This window comes from Ursus americanus, chromosome 3 (assembly GCF_024610735.1).
Source record: "Ursus americanus isolate L20-20 chromosome 3, mUrsAme1.1.p, whole genome shotgun sequence".
Lineage (NCBI taxonomy): Eukaryota > Metazoa > Chordata > Mammalia > Carnivora > Ursidae > Ursus > Ursus americanus.
Genome location: NC_142129.1, coordinates 15,256,617 through 15,273,370, shown reverse-complemented (window position 1 = coordinate 15,273,370; position 16,754 = coordinate 15,256,617). Strand labels below are relative to the sequence as shown.

Sequence of the window (16,754 nt, the reverse complement as noted above, 5' to 3'; positions counted from 1 at the left end):
CTTTAGTTTCAGATGTCTTGGGTAGGGACAGAAGAAAATGTGGTGTTTAGCCCCCCATCTTTACCTCAAAGTTGCTGTCTGTGTGTATATTTCTTTTCCAGTATATATAAGCTTTCCAAGATGGGGTCTTAAGGTTTTTCTGGTGCATACTGTTTTCTGGTTAAAAAAATCAGTGCTTTTTATTTTTTATTTTTGGACAGGATTAATGAAAACTATATATGCCTGTCCATCTCCTTCCCCCCCCCCCCCGCCTTTCAATTCAAATTATAGTTGAATTCACATAGCAGAACGTGTCTTCTACTTTGTTTTGTGACAAAGGAACAGGGATTAGTTGGACATTTTATGTTTGGCCTGCTGATGGACAACCTTTCTCCTCTCTTGTTACCGTAGTGGCAGATCAGCAGTGGGCAGGCTGCCGCATCAACTGCCAACAGCACATCCTCTACTCCTTCTAGTCCTACCATTACTAGTGCAGCAGGATATGATGCAAAGGCTTTCGGTTCACCTATGATTGATTTGAGCTCACCGGTGGGAGGTTCTTATAATCTTCCTTCTCTTCCAGATGTAAGTATACACAAAATTTATACTAAGAATGTTTGGAAAATTTTAAGTGAACTTAGGTCTGGTAAAAGGCTTGAGTTAGTCAGATTATAGGTTGTGTGTTTGGTTTTAGAAGTTATTTTTATTCTTTAGAAATATAACAGCAGGAAAAATAAAAAGATGCTAAGCACTTATACTATAGAACATCTTTCACAGCACTGCAGTTGAAGGTGTCTGTAAATGAATAATTATAGTGATGGACTAGGGAAAGAAGGGAAGTAAGGATCTGGGAAAAGGTACTGGAAAGGTTATTTGCTGGAATGTGCTATATTAGAATAAGATTGGTGGAGGGAGACTAGAATCGAAGGCATTAGAAGAGGTGGAGACAAGTTTAACAATGGAAATGAAAACATTTTCTCCCAGATCATACTGGCCAGTGCAGAATTATATCTGATTTATTTTATATTTTAATTAAATACATGTACTTGCTATCTTTGTCAATATGACTTTTTAAAAAATCTTTTCCAGAGGCAGAAAACACAACATTCTATAGACAGACTTCCAAGTATAAGTTGATACTTATTTCACCTTATCTTACCCTATAAGGTTAGGTAATTGTGACACAAACATTAAAAACTGATAAGAAATACCTTGTCAGATCGTAAAATAATTTTTTAAATTTTCATTTATTTGGTTTTTCAAGTCACTAAAATCAACTAATATTTCCTAATAGTTGCATCGTTAACGTTACCAGAGTTAATTTTTAAAATAATTGCATATACTTTAAATAGGTAAAAGTACATGTATTTTTCATACATAGATAGTATATAGGAAAACTTCTTTTGTCTCATTCCTGTAATTTTATTTTAGCTTTCAGGATTACCTTGCAATGTAAATAACTTTTCTTACACTAAGATCCAGTAGATCCAGTCACATTCCAGTGTGTTTTACACTGAAAAGTATTGGCCAAGGTATTGCTAAAAGAATATTAAACATAAATGACCCTGTGTACTTACCCCCTACCCTAAAGAGGACCCACAGAAATAGAATTGTCCTTCTGTTTTCCGTGCAGTCCTCAGATACAGGTGACCCTTTGTCTCCCAGCCTCGCTCAACTGGAATTCTTTATCTGAACCATAGAATAAAGAAGCTGATTTGAGTGACCATTTTCTCAGTCCCCTCAAAGATGGTTCATAACTAGCACCATTCTAGATGGAGACTTGAAAAGTAAACTCATCATACACAGTCTGTGCCCTGGACAGTAGGACTTACGTTTCTTGTAGAATCCTGGTTGAGAAAGGCTGGAACTATGTTAGAGAATTGAACTTGATTTTAATCACAAAGACATTTTGGGGAAATAAATGGTCTATTTAAGCATGAAAGGTATTTGCTTCTAAAGAATTAAAGTCTTATTCAGTAGCAATTTATCAGTATTTTAGCCAAGCAGTCAATTAAGAAAGAAGTGTTTCCTTTATACCGGTTACATTAAAGTAAGAATCTAGAAAGAATCCATTCCTCCTACCAAATAGTAGTAATGTACTTAAGTGAGGTTAAGTGTTCTAGAAATGTGATATGTGTAGGCCTACTTGATCTATGTAGTGCATACCAGAGCACCAGTTCTCAGTGTGAACCAAAGACATGGGGGTCAGAGGCTCCACAAGGTCCTTCCTTTGTAAGGCCAGATTTTCTTCATATTCTTCAACCAAAACCACACGTCACAACAGATTGTGTGCAGAAGCAGATATAAGAATTCAGTTGGCTGTTAGTAAACCAGACACTAAAGAGGTTTGCTAAAATGTGAAACTGTGCTGTTTTTCTCATCAACTTTTTTTTTATTGGCTACCTTTTGTTATTTTTAAATAAGTATTTTTTTTGTTTCAATTTTTACGGCTGTGAATAACATATGATACTCCTTTATCCTTGCTCATTACTTCTGAAATAGTATGTCCTCAGCATATTTACCAAGATGGAACGTTAAGAAGAATGAAAGCCTTTTTCAAGAATGTTTATGGGGAAAATATGCATCAGAACTCCTCAATTAGGATATTTGCATATTTTATTATTTGATAGTAATTAAACTACTAAAAGTTTTCTATTAAATTTAAAGTAGCTGTTAACTTGTAAAGTCAGGATGCCATGAAATAATTTCTTTTCTTATAAGATTGACTGTTCAAGTACTATTATGCTGGACAATATTGTGAGGAAAGATACTAGTATAGATCATGGCCAGCCAAGACCACCCTCAAACAGAACCGTCCAGTCACCAAATTCATCAGTGCCATCTCCAGGCCTTGCAGGTAAAGTGGGCTTCTTTTGATTTTGTGAGTGTTGTCCCATTTTTTACTCTGCTTGTAATGACTCCCCCCGCCCCTTTTCATTGTAAGATTAAAATGAATCTGAGTTTTTGGCACTATTTACAATTAGTATACTTTCAACGTGGGAAGCAAAGGTTAACCTCTGTACCTTTTCAATTTCAATAAAGCTTACAGGCATTAGAGCATTCCCAGGAGGAAATTAGTATTATACATTCTCTTTTTGATGAGTTTGCCTGTGTCGTGGTCTCTTTTGGGATGTAAGTTGCTTAGGGTCAAAGTTTATCAGTGTCAGTCACTTCTTGGTGGTTTTGTTTGGTATTAATGTTTGAAAAGTTTTAACATACCTACTCATTTCCTTTAAGAGAGAAGCACTCTACTACCTACTCCCAGAGACCTGGACAAAATAGGTGCCTTAGAACAAAATACGGAAGGAGGAGAATTTCTTAAGTCATTCACCAGTCACACAGATGTAATCAGGCAGTTACACAACTTAAAAGGAGACGCTTATTTAAAACATAAACAAACTTGAAATACAAACAAACTGGAAGAACACTGTTGACAAAATATGGCAGAGAAACTGTTTAATTATAAAACAAGTTTGTACAAATAAATAAGGAGAGTACTCAGTATTGCCAAAGGGCATGAGTAAATAAGTCCCTGAAGTGGAAATACAAATGGCCAGTAACTTGGGGGATTCAGTCTCACTAGTGGTCATTAAAAATATCAAAACAAGATATAATTTATAACTGTTGAATTAGCAAAGACTTAAATAGTGAAAATACTCATTGACAAGAATGTGATAAGAGAAGTACTCTGATACATAGCTGGCAGGAGTATAAGTTGACAAACATTTCTGGAAACCATTTTTACAGTATCACTAAAGCTGACATTTATCCATTGCTGACTCTTTGTTAGGCATTGGACAGAGGATCTTAAATACATTGCCTAGTAGAATATTTGTTTCAGTATCTGCATTCATTGGTCTGTGCGGCTTGCTTTCTTGGACTGCTTTTATATCAGCACTTATCACTTTTTATTGTCTTCTGTAGCTTTCACTGATGCTAGTGTCCTCACTGAGATTTTACCCTGGTTACTTTAACATTGGACATTTGACAGTGTTTGGAAACCTTTTTGATTGTCACACCCTGCGTGGGAAATATGGAGGGATAACATCTAATAACTAGTAGAGGCCAGGGACGCTGCTAAACATCTTAACAATGCAAAGACAGCCCCCCGCCCCCAACAAAGAATTACCTAGCCTAAAATGCCAGCAGTACTGAGGTTGAGTACCCCTGCTAGTCTAAGGGAGTTACTAGACTTTGCTGGAGTCCCAACAACTGCTTATTGTTTTATATAATTTCATTGTGTTCTAGTTTCAAGGTAGTATTAAGTGAGCACATTCAGTAGGAATTTAATACATAATTATTCATTTTATGAATGTGAATGATTTCCTCCTCTTCAGGACCTGTTACTATGACTAGTGTACACCCCCCAATACGTTCACCTAGTGCCTCCAGCGTTGGGAGCCGAGGAAGGTAAACTGACTTAAGCTTATTCTCTCATATATACAATCTCTGATTAGATTTCTCTTGACAATGCTCCAGTATGCTCTTGGTACTCAATACATTTTGAACAACTTCCTTTATTTTTAACTTTTAAATTAAAATGTTAATAATTATTATATATTAATTTGATAAACTAATGGGTCAAGTAAATAAATTGCAGTTTTGTCTTTTAAAGATACAGAAATTGGGGTGGGGAGGTAATATGTTGAAAATAAGAAAATACATTTGACTTTAGCCTAATAGCAAGGAAAATTTAAATGAAGCAGATATCACATACTGTACTATATAGGAATATGTACAAATACAAGCTGGGGGGGGAGAAATAATAACTTTATTCAAACTTCAGTGTTCTCTGACTTTTTTAATGGCCAAACATTAATTCTGCTTTAAAATAAATAAACTCATAGTAGTTGAAATTCTGTCTTAGCTTACTGCTTTGCTCGTCTACTTCTTAGGCTTGCAAATTTCTCCTAGATAATGAACCCAGTTCTTAACTTGCCTAATCATATGGAAGAAGCATTCTCTGAAGAGAAAAAGGTTGCCTTTAATCCTATGAGAACATAGTGGCTCTCTGTAAAAGGTTTTGTCCCACTACACTTTTAAATAGCAGAACACCAATAACTTGTGTCTCTAGTTAATTGTCTTCACGCTTTGTGACAGTAAATCGTTAATGTGAGCCCAGAGTCTCTTTGTCACTGACTGGAGAAGGAAATGGGAAAGCCTAAAGAGAATATGCTAGTTCTAAGATATTGAATCTGGCTGCTCCGTCGTAGAGCCTCAGAATATTGAAGTCAGTTTTCTTTTAACTCAGGTTTTTATTTAGATGTCTTTCTAGAAGTATAATGTAGCTATTTAGATAGGCTAATATGAAAAGCATTTTTTATACACGAAGCTGTTTTAGGTGTAGCAGTTGCACTTTGGTTATGTATCATTTATTGATAAGGGAGCATAGTGACCATTGCTGTGAAGATACAGCATTATTCCTGAAAGCTGTTGTTACACTTTGTCTTGAGATACTTTAGGTAGAATTCTTTGATTTTTTTTTTTTCCCTTTCTTATAGCTCTGGCTCTTCCAGCAAGCCAGCAGGAGCTGATTCTACACACAAAGTCCCAGTGGTCATGTTGGAGCCAATCCGAATAAAACAGGAAAACAGTGGACCACCTGAAAATTATGATTTTCCTGTTGTTATAGTGAAACAAGAATCAGATGAAGAATCTAGGCCTCAAAATGTAATTATATTAATTTGGGGGATACTGTGCCTATTTGGGGGATAGGATGAAAGAAACTTTAAAATAGCAGATAGGAGGTTAAAAATGTTATATTTGAAAACCAGGAAATAGTCAACTTCAAAGTTGAAAAAGTTGAGGAAATCTCTCAGTAAATTAAAAGAAAAAGATGGATGGAAAACAGGGAGAAGAGTTTGAAAAATAAGGGGCTCAAATAAGGAGGTTGGGCATTTGAGTAAAACACATGGAAGATAATTGCCCAAAAAATAATACAAGGAAACTTACTATAACTGAAAAGCATGAGCATCTGAGTTGAAAGGGCCCACCAAGTACCAGAACATTAAATGAAAAAAGGACTTAAGTTATACTATCATCGGTTTCAGGATACCAAGATTCTAAAAGCTTCCAAATGGAAAAAAATACACCTTATACAAAGGATCAGACATCATAATGGCACCAAGTCCTCAAAAGGGAAACTTGATTCTGAAAGATAGTAGGGAAATACCAAAATTGTGAGGGAAAAATATTTTATAGCCAGAATTCTGTACCCAGGCAAATGATCAATCATGTGTAAAGATTAAGCATTTCAGACATGCATGCAGGGTCTCAGGAATTTTAATTCTCATGCACTCATTCTCAGATATTTGAGAATATGCTTCATCAAAAATGGAGTGAACCAAGAAGGCATAAGATCTCAGAAATGGGATCTAACACAGAAAAGAGTAGTTCCCAGTACAACAACTTCTCTAGTACACCACGTAGCAGAGGACGGAAGACTCCGTGGGGATATATGTAAGGGCAAAAATATGTTTGGCAGTATTAAGAAGCATTTTATTACCCTACTGGAGGTTGTGAGAGTGACTTTAGAGATAGTGACCTAGAAAAGTAAGCAAATGAAAGAAAGAAAGGGAGGGAGAAAGAATTGAATCATAGTAAAAACAGAAAGACAAAAAAGGCAGTGTAGTCACAGTACATTCTGTGGTTATGTAAAGAACAATATTTATAGTCCTAATGATACAAACACACACCTGTATTACACAAATTTAACTAAAATCTAGATGTAATCAGGATATAACCTGTACGGATTTAACCAAAAATTGATTTTTCAGGATACTTAACCAGTGCAGCAGTGATACTGACTTGGAATAGATGTTGGCCATAAAGTTATACTGGTACCTAACAACTTAAAAAAGTAAATAAAAGATAAATAAATCAGTGCTTAATAAAGCATTAAGAGGGTGGCATGAATGGCGTGTGTGTGTGGGGAGAGGATGGAGAGGCAGGAAGGAAAAATCTAATCTTCCATACTGAGGAATATATATACATATATTTAAAACTGAAAATATGTTTAAAATTGAAAATCTGGGGAGCTTCGGTGGCTTAGGTGGTTAAGCCTATGCCTTCGGCTCGGGTCATGATCTCAGGGTCCTTGGGATCCAGCCCTGCATTGGGCTTCCTGCTCAGGCTGCTTCTCCCTCTCCCTCTGATCCTCCTCCGCACTTGTGCTCTCTCTCTCTATCTCACATAAATAAATAATATCTTTTAAAAAATAAAAACTTTAAAAATAAATAAAATTGAAAGTCAGAAATTACAGCATAAGAGTATCATTTAAAAATGAATAGCAAAAGAAAAAGTTAAATAATTTGAAAATAATTTACTCCAAGGAATGAGATTATATAATCATGCTTTTAACTAAATCTACATTTATTACTTTGAAAATTTTTTTTAAAGTTTAAAGGAGATAACGGATTTTGTCATTGATCTAAAATTTTTTCTACCCTAGGCCCCAACATAAAATTTAGGTTCATCTTGAAGTTATTAATGGCTCCTGCAGAAGTGAAATTCTAGGATTTAAAGCACTATACTTTTCTATGAATGATAAAAATTCAACAGTAGGCATAGTTTGTGTCTGAGTATAATTTGAACTAATAGCTCAGTGTATTTACAATTCATATGGTTGATTCTCCACTGCCCACCTATTCTCCCATTTCTGTAGCTGTCAGCAAATAAAAAGATTTATCTTATATTATCCACACTCCCTTTCTGCTGATTGTCTGTTTCGATGATAGTTTTTAGTAGAGGTTCATGTCTTCTTTACCACTGGGGTCTCTTAAACAGCAGTAAACCTCTTGTTCTCTTACATATTCACAGACCCTTTTGAAGTAACCAGGTGCCTGTGAGAGAGGAGTCTACAGTCCAAAATTGCAATAGCACAAATAAAGAATATCAGTTTTGAGAAATAACACATACTTAACTTCTTTCCATTGCAGACCAACTATCCAAGAAGCATACTCACCTCCCTGCTCTTAAATAGCAGTCAGAGCTCTGCCTCTGAGGAGTCTGTGCTAAGGTCAGATGCCCCTGATAGCACAGGAGATCAACCTGGGCTTCACCAGGAAAGTTCCTCAAATGGAAAGTCGGACTGGCTAGCTGCCTCCCAGAAGTCACCCCTTCATGTCGGAGAGACCAGGAAAGAGGATGACCCCAACGAGGACTGGTGTGCAGTTTGTCAGAATGGAGGGGAACTCCTGTGCTGTGAGAAGTGTCCCAAAGTATTTCATCTTTCTTGTCATGTGCCCACTTTGGCAAATTTTCCAAGGTAAGATGGTCCTTGCTTCCCTTTCCCACATTCTTTCACTATAAATAACAATCACTGATCACTGTAACATAAAACCTTAGAAACATAAAAAAAAGTCCACTTTGCACAAGTGCATACTCCAAAACCTTCAACATAGGGTTTTTAAGACTGCTTCCCATTCCGTGCACATCTCTCAAAAACCTAGTCTGTTAAAGAGAGAAGAAAAAAAAAATAGCCAGCTACCCCAAAGAACAGTGATCCTTATGCATAATAATTGCCACAGTTATTGCATCCTGTTTGCTAGGCACTGAACTGTATCATTTACAAATATCTCAAGTCCATTTTCAAACCAACCCTGTGAGATGCCGCTGTCGCTGAACAGCAGCCATTGGGTTGATCTCTTTAGTTCTTCAAAAGCTATACTTTTTACATTTTAATTTCACATTTAAAGTTGCAAGAATAGTACCAAGAGCATTTCTTTTTCGTGAATCATTTTGGGGAAAATGCCAGTTTTGCCTCACATCTGCCATAAATTAATTTGTGTGTTTAAGTGTTTATTTCGCATATGCGTTTCATGCCTCTTTGGACTAATATTTACCACTTTGACCCTCGCGTTGTATTCCTGCTGTTAAGCTCTCCCAGCGTGGTGCCGTGTACAAGTAGTTACGCATGCAGTAAATCCTCAGTGATTAAAATTCATGCCAAACAGATCTCTATGATAGATGGAGTGGAGGAGGTGGGAGAGGGAGATGTTCAGCGAAGAGAGAAACAATGCATTAGGAATTCAGAAATACTTTATCCCCCAACAGCGGAGAATGGATTTGCACTTTCTGCAGAGACTTATCTAAACCAGAAGTTGAGTATGATTGTGATGCTCCCAGTCACAACTCAGAAAAAAAGAAAACCGAAGGCCTTGTTAAATTAACACCAATAGATAAAAGGGTAAGTTTTTTTTGAACATTTCTAACCTAGACTGTTAGGGTTTTTTTTGTTAAATGGGTATTATTGTAATATAGGCGTGCCTTTCATTAATCAAACTTTATACTGACCTCTTTTTTCTTTAGTTTTTCCACAAGAGTATAGGAATCTTAAATACTATAACTTGTAACTTTTTTGGTTAAAAAAAAAATCACAGTACTGTCTATACATTTTCTAGAAGCTTTAAAGGACTGTACTTGAACGAGGTGAAACATGTATCCTCTATGTGGTCTAGAATTTTAGTCTATCTTTAGTAAATTTGTTTTATTTCTACTGTAAATAAGTTTTCTTGCTAATTTGTTGAGAACTGTCACCAAAGAGATGGGCTTTTCTATTTTTCTGGAAATAATTCCATTCTTTTACCAGATGGTACTGGGTTTATACCTCAAAGCCAGCTAATAAAGTTAACTGTAATTGACATTTAAAGCTACTACGTCAACACTTCTTTAGTAGTAAAGAAGTTCTTTGCTAAATTATTAAAACAATCAGTATGAAAGTTACTGTGCAAGAGGGGGCCAAAACACACACTGCCAGTGCTACACAACCCCTCAGCAGAGAAGTAGCCAAATGCATGGATCGCACCATGTGCATTCAGAGAGGCAGCCTGAGGACTGGACACACCATAGAAATGGGTCCCTCTCTGGATCTCTTAACATACATATACTCTTCTTCGTTGACTATTAATAATCCAATATGTAAATTGGAGAGATAAGTGGAAATTTGTTTTTAAAGAGCTTCAGATAGGTTTCTCATGATACTGCTTTTTGTTCCTGTAAGAACTGCTCTCATATATCACATACCCCCCATGTGACCAGTAAGTGACTGAAGAGATCAAAACTCTTAAGTATTGATATTTTTCTGGTATTCATCTGGTTTTAATTTTTATTGTATTTTGAGACCTTTGACATTGGTATTAAAAATAAGCTGTGACTTCATTACCTTATTAATATTTTTATTTATTTTTTTGCTTAGAAGTGTGAACGCCTACTTTTATTTCTTTACTGCCATGAAATGAGCCTGGCTTTTCAAGATCCAGTTCCTCTAACTGTAAGTATTAACATCATTTTAACATTTAACATTAACATTTAACATCATTTAACATTTTAACATTGCATTTTTACGTAGTAGGATGATTTTTGTTGTTTTTTAGAGCATGACAAGTAGGGGTTAGGAGGTGGTATAGAGAATCTTTTTTTTTTTTTTTAAAGATTTTATTTATTTATTTGACAGAGACAGCCAGCGAGAGAGGGAACACAAGCAGGGGGAGTGGGAGAGGAAGAAGCAGGCTTCCAGCGGAGGAGCCTGATGTGGGGCTCGATCCCATAACGCCGGGATCACGCCCTGAGCCGAAGGCAGACGCTTAACAACTGCGCTACCCAGGCGTCCCTGGTATAGAGAATCTTAACCAGACTTCATGCCTGGTGCAGGGCTCAGTCTCATGACCCTGAGATCATGACCTGAGCCAAAATCAAGAGTTGGACACGCAACTCACCCAGCCACCCAGGCGCCCCACACGGGATGATTTTTTTAAACTTGATTTATGAGAATGTAGTTTCTCTACCATTCTTTAATAGTCAGTTTCCTATATCTAAATCAAATCTTAAAGCTTTATTTACACCAATGGAATGCTTTGATCTTGAATACACTTTGATGTTCACAAATTGGCCCCAAACTTGTATTCATTTCTCATATATTCTTCTCATCTCATGTATTTTACGTACTATTCTCTGGAATGATTTCTATTAATTGTTTCTCTCTCAGGAGACTTTAGGCATATATCCTAAGCTATTGGGGAAAAACTTATAATTTGAGATAAAGACTCCTGAAATTCTTTGTACATATTTTGATTTATATAGGTACAGACTTCAAGTATTAAGTAAACTTGTAACAATAGAGGAAGGTAGGTGTGTGTGTGTGTGTACCACAGGTTTGCTGTAGGTTTCTTTATCAATAACAAAATAGTACACGGAAAAGCAGTGAGAACAATCTGAATTTTATTATCCTGCTTGTAGAATTTATTTAGGACAGGTAGAATTTAGTCATTTTTATTATAGCATCTCATTTATTTTGAAAGGTGCCTGATTATTACAGAATAATAAAAAATCCAATGGACTTGTCAACTATCAAGAAGAGACTACAAGAAGATTATTCCATGTACACAAAGCCTGAAGATTTTGTCGCTGATTTTAGACTGATCTTTCAAAACTGTGCTGAATTCAATGAGGTAAGAGGAAAAAGCAAAAAAAAGAGAGAAAAAAACAGCAATGGGAAAGTAATATTAAACCAAACACTTTATCAACAAAAGAGATGAAAATCTATGATAGCATAAATTTCTAGAAGTTGCAAGTTTGTCAGGGAATGAAAGGTAATTAAAAAGATTGTATCCACATTCCTATTCAAAGGTTTATTATATGATAAGTGGAAATGCTGACAACTTGAAAACAATTTTAGAAAATATTTTTATCTAGAAGCATCCTTTGTCATTCCTATCTTTATTTCTTAAAATATGGCACTTCCAGACTAAAGTATTCTTGATGTTGATCTTGAAATATTAAGGATGTGGTCTAAATAGCTCTGATGTTTAAATTTTCTCTGTTTTTGATCTGTCAGTTTATCTAAACATCTGTCAGACTTACAGCCTTTTATTGATGGCTTGTTCTCTGTACTGGTTACTTGTTCCAGAGATCCACATTTCATTTAATTTTCTTTAAAAAAAAAAAACACCTGTTCCATGATTCTATGATTATGGCATCTCTTCGATAATCTCAATTTGGTAATACAGTCATATGGCTATCACTACCTTATAGAAAAATCCAGATGATTCCAAGCCTTTTATTTACTTTCCTGACCTTCTCTAGATTTTGTCTAGCCCCAGACTATTATTTACTTTATATCGGTGATGATGCATAAACATTTTCCCAAAACTTGAGTTAAAAGAGAACAAAATGTGAGAAATTTACTTTTTTTTATTGACTGCTGACTGTTTAAAATATTGGTGTTTGTTTTTAATTCATATTTTTATTTTTATCCAACAGCCTGATTCAGAAGTAGCCAATGCTGGTATAAAACTTGAAAGCTATTTTGAAGAACTTCTAAAGAACCTTTATCCAGAGAAAAGGTTTCCTAAACTAGAATTCAGGAATGAATCAGAAGATAATAAATTTAGTGATGACTCAGATGATGACTTTGTACAGCCCCGGAAGAAACGCCTCAAAAGCATAGAGGAACGCCAGTTGCTTAAATAAGCAACACCATTGGCGTGTGCTGGTTTTTAGATTTTTTGTTTTTGTTTTTAAAAAACATTTTGTTGGTAATTTTAACATCATTACAAAAAAAGAGTTTGTGACCACTCTGATCTGTAAGTTTTTGATGTTTACTAGATTTTGATTTCCTTAATAAACCATTTCTTTTAATCTTCTTATTAAGAAAGAAAAAGGGAAGGAAGGAAAGGAGTAAAAGGAAGGGAGAAGAGAGGGAGGAAGGAGAAAGGAAGAAAGAAGCATCAACAACAAAAAGACATTCTTCCCACTTCTTGGATTTCAAAACTACAATTTGGAGTGATAGCAACTATAGAAAGGAAATAGAGTATGTATGAACTCTGAAGTTGAACATTTAATGTGGTTTGGGTGTGTGCATTAATCCATTTTTAGAAAATACCACTGCCCATTAATAATGGCCCAACTGTGAGTTTAGGTGTTTGGTACTTAAGAACAGTACTCCATGAACAAGAGTGGTAATAAGAGTTCTATCCTAGAAAGCTGACTGGTGCAACAAAAAAGTAGATTAGATGCTATTAAGAAGGCCCCTAACAGTATATCATGTAAGATGGCAACTGTATTAAAGAAAAAGCAGGAAAACAAATGTTTGATTTTTGTTTTGTTTTTTTCTTGTCTGTAGAGGTGTTTGGTATAGCAGGTGTTCAAAGCCATTTTTCGTACATTTCTAAATATAACTTCTTCCACTGAGGAAGTAAGTGTACACTTGTTTGGTTTGCTGTGTGTCTCTGTGTGGTTTGTTGTTTGCTTTTTAACTGTGCAGGTGATCCTTTTATAACAAGATTCATTGTTTGCAGTATGGCTGTTAGTGGAACTACCCAGAACATGAAATACAGCAGTGTGCGCCATGTTTGATGTGAGGATTCTTCAACACATACCCTAATGGGCATTAAATATAAGTTCCCCTGAAAGGGACTAGTTTTGTCGTTTTCATCTTTCTTTATAATTTGGAATAAAAATGTGTTGTGGAATTTGGGAGCAGGAAGTTGGAGGGAATTACAATGAAAATTTAATTTTTTCCGAAGCTTCTGTTTCCTGTTTTTAAAAGTCAGAACCTGAAATCGAATCTTTTATCTGACTTGATTTTGAATTTCATTTTCATTCTCCTGATAAAGGTACAAAAGACCCATCTTCTGAGAGTAAGCATAATGTTACTAATGAGCCATACCTCACTAGTTAAACTGAATTCATTTATTCCTTTTGCTTGTTCAGTGTCAAAGAAGGAAACTAAGATGGAAGGAAAAATTGTGCCATTTGCTAATCTAACATTTGACAAAACATTTACACATGAAGTTTTTCAAAGTAACCTTTATAAAACATTCATTGAGGAAATTTTTAGGTTGATAGAATAAAAATAAGGCTGGGCTGAAAGAACCTTAGTCGTCTTTGGATGGTATCGTCTCCCATGAATTACACGTAGAGGACTTGCTTTTTTCCAGAAGGCGTTACTTTTTTAAATGGCCAGTTTGAAAATATCCTGTGGCTAATTCATTGGGTTTTCATATATTGCTAAAGATAAAATATGAGAAAATTTAGGAACAGTAGCTTCTCATTGTAGATTTAGGCCTTGTCTATAATATGTCACTTATTAATAGTTAAAAAGTCTTAATCACTTTTCCAAATATGTGTTTCAGAATAGTTGTATTATTGTGGATATGCGTTTGACATTTATTCTCCAAAGGCTGAACAAATTTGGTAACAGTGCATATACCATTTAATTTTTTTTTTTTTTTTTTTTTTTTTTTTTTTTTTTTTTTTTGCTCTAGCATTTTTAGCACAGCAGCTGTGGAGATTTTGCTAGTAAGTTTATTGTTGGTATCTCAGAATGCTGTTCTTCTGACCATTTGTTCTTCCATACTTATAAAACAGCAACACAGATAAATTTTGAAGAGGATCACAAAGGGAAATAGCACTTAAAGGAGAAAAAATATATAATTTCTTAAATGTATCTGAGCCAGAATTTCTAGTATCATGCCCAAAACTTTCAGTTATATTTAGTCATAATAATCTTTAAAAAACAGTATTTCGCTTTTACCATTTTTTGCTGATTGAAAAGGTAGTTAAGAACCATCTTTCCTATAATCATACATAATGTAAATTACATTAAAACTAGGTGTTTCTCTCTCCAAAACAGCCTTTTCATTATGGTCTTTAAGATTAAAGTCCTGTGACCTTATTAATAAGCACCTGTGTGCCTGGGTGGAGCCCAGCTAAGTAGTTCTTAAATTCTAATAGATAAGGTATAAGGTGAGCCTCATTGTATCCCATGCTCATTTAGAGAGCATCCTCCAAAAAATTCGGTGTGATTCAAGCAACCTTGACCTAACTTAAAACACTCCAGTGTTTACCTGTGATCAAAAACTCCAGATTTCCTTCTGGATTTGGAACCACAGCCCAGTGTCATAGATGCAAGACCCTGTAATGCTAAATGTGATCACCTGATGACGTCTTTGGCCAGGGCTTGTGAATTGAACAGACCATGTGGGAGCTAGGATTTACCTAATTTTGGCTTATCAAAAGCTTTCCCATGTATCAAGCATCTGATCTTTCTGACATAAGGCAATAATAATATATTCAGAATACACTTGTACACGAGCATCTGGCAATGCAATTATGTTGTCCTTTCAATTAACAGGCCTTGCTTATCTGTTCTGAATGAAGGGGAAAGAAGTTGGATGTGCTAAAAGGAAAATGTCCTCTTCCCTTGGTAGTTTTACTTGCTTTTCCAAGCTAAAGAACAGGCTCCACATTTTACCCCTACACCATAGTATAAATGCAATATAACTTAGGAAAACTTTCACACAGATTCACTCCACAATCAGAAGGGTGAGTATGCAGTTGATTGATTGCTCCATTTATGAATTTGCATTTCAAATTCCTATGTTGTTACGGTGCTTAAACTTTTAAATTTCGGTTCCATGGACAGACTAGTTAGACAATTAAAAGAACTCTTTCTTTTGCTGAGGCCTGATCCATAAATTAATGTGAATCCCTAAAGTTGTTACATGTGAGCAAAAGGTTTTTAGATGTAAATAGAAGATGTGCTTATTTTCTATTATGAATGAGAGAAATTGAGTGATCTGATTGGTTATTATGGACATGACCATGAGTTCAACCATCCAATTTCTTATGGAAGCCTTCCTTTTAAATAATGTGTACATATTTTTTAAAGTATTTTATAACTCATGTAAATTAATGGTTGATATCTTTTTGCATATATTGCCCTTTCATCTTGGGTGTGAATTTAGTAAGTCATAATTCACGTGGTGGTAGCTCAAGTTCCTTAGAATAATGCGGGCCAATCAGACCACCGATTACTCTCCCTGCAAAGATTTGCTTGTTGTGAAGGACATCATAGGCAGTAGTCTTTGCTGTTGTTTGGTCTCTGTTTTCTAAAATGGGGGGGGGGGCAACTGGTGCTTTGATTTTTAATAAAAATTAGCTTTGATGGATTTTTACTGTGAATGTTTTACCACAAGGAATTTTAATGGAAAAATTATTGTGTGTCATTTAGTAGAGTCTTACCTAGTTTGAATTTCTCTTCATTACTACCTTTGTGTGTTCCTCTAAAAAAGTGTTACCTATAGGGATGAGCTACTAGTCTGTAAATAATAGGAAAACTTTCTTAAAAATTCTAACATAATGCATTTCACCAGCCTTATAAGCAAAAAATAATTTACAAACAGGAAGGGGGTGATAACTTTAGTTGCTGGTTCCCATCCCCCTCAAAGTAGGAAAACCAAAAATGTCATGAAAAATTCTCCTTGTCTAAAACCTGTTGGAAGAGGAGGAGAAGACGGAGTAGGGACTTTTACAGATCACTTTGAAAGTTTACCTATGTTAATTTCACATATAAACTTTAGAAAGTTTTGATTCTCAGAAATTACAGCTGTTTTTAAAACTCACTATTAGATGTGGCACCTGGGTGGCTCAGTAGGTTGGGCAACCGGCTCTTGGCTCTTGATTTTGGCTCAGGTCATGATCTCAGGGTCCTGGGATCGGGCTCTGCACTCAGTGGGGAGTCTGCTTGAGGATTCTTTCTCTCCCTCTGCCCCCCCCTCACTCACACGTGCTCCCTCCCTCAAATCTTTAAAACTCACTATTGGATATTTAATAGATCTTACTTTGATAGGGCTGGGAATAGCCTTCTGTTTGATTCTTGAGTTTTTATGTAAAATAATTAAGGGCTGTTTTTAAAAGGGTTCAAATTAGGACTTACCTAAAAATTGCAAGCTAAACATTTAGCAAAACTCTCTTTCCCGTATTTTCAAATGTAG

At 35.5% G+C, this 16,754-nt stretch overlaps 1 protein-coding gene across 2 annotated transcripts in view; it reads left to right on the top strand.

Moving 5' to 3' along the window:
* Nucleotides 1-13,182, top strand: part of TRIM24 (tripartite motif containing 24) — a 92,277-nt gene extending 79,095 nt beyond the window's left edge. For both annotated transcript variants that reach the window (XM_045792568.2, XM_045792567.2), the window contains exons 11-19: nt 391-564; nt 2,701-2,836; nt 4,317-4,389; nt 5,481-5,649; nt 7,917-8,245; nt 9,034-9,166; nt 10,175-10,249; nt 11,277-11,426; nt 12,238-13,182. In XM_045792568.2, coding sequence (XP_045648524.1) covers nt 391-564; nt 2,701-2,836; nt 4,317-4,389; nt 5,481-5,649; nt 7,917-8,245; nt 9,034-9,166; nt 10,175-10,249; nt 11,277-11,426; nt 12,238-12,447 — 1,449 coding nt within the window. In that variant the 3' untranslated portion in view covers nt 12,448-13,182. The remainder of the gene's footprint in view (nt 1-390; nt 565-2,700; nt 2,837-4,316; nt 4,390-5,480; nt 5,650-7,916; nt 8,246-9,033; nt 9,167-10,174; nt 10,250-11,276; nt 11,427-12,237) is intronic.
* The last annotated feature ends 3,572 nt before the right edge of the window (nt 13,183-16,754 follow it).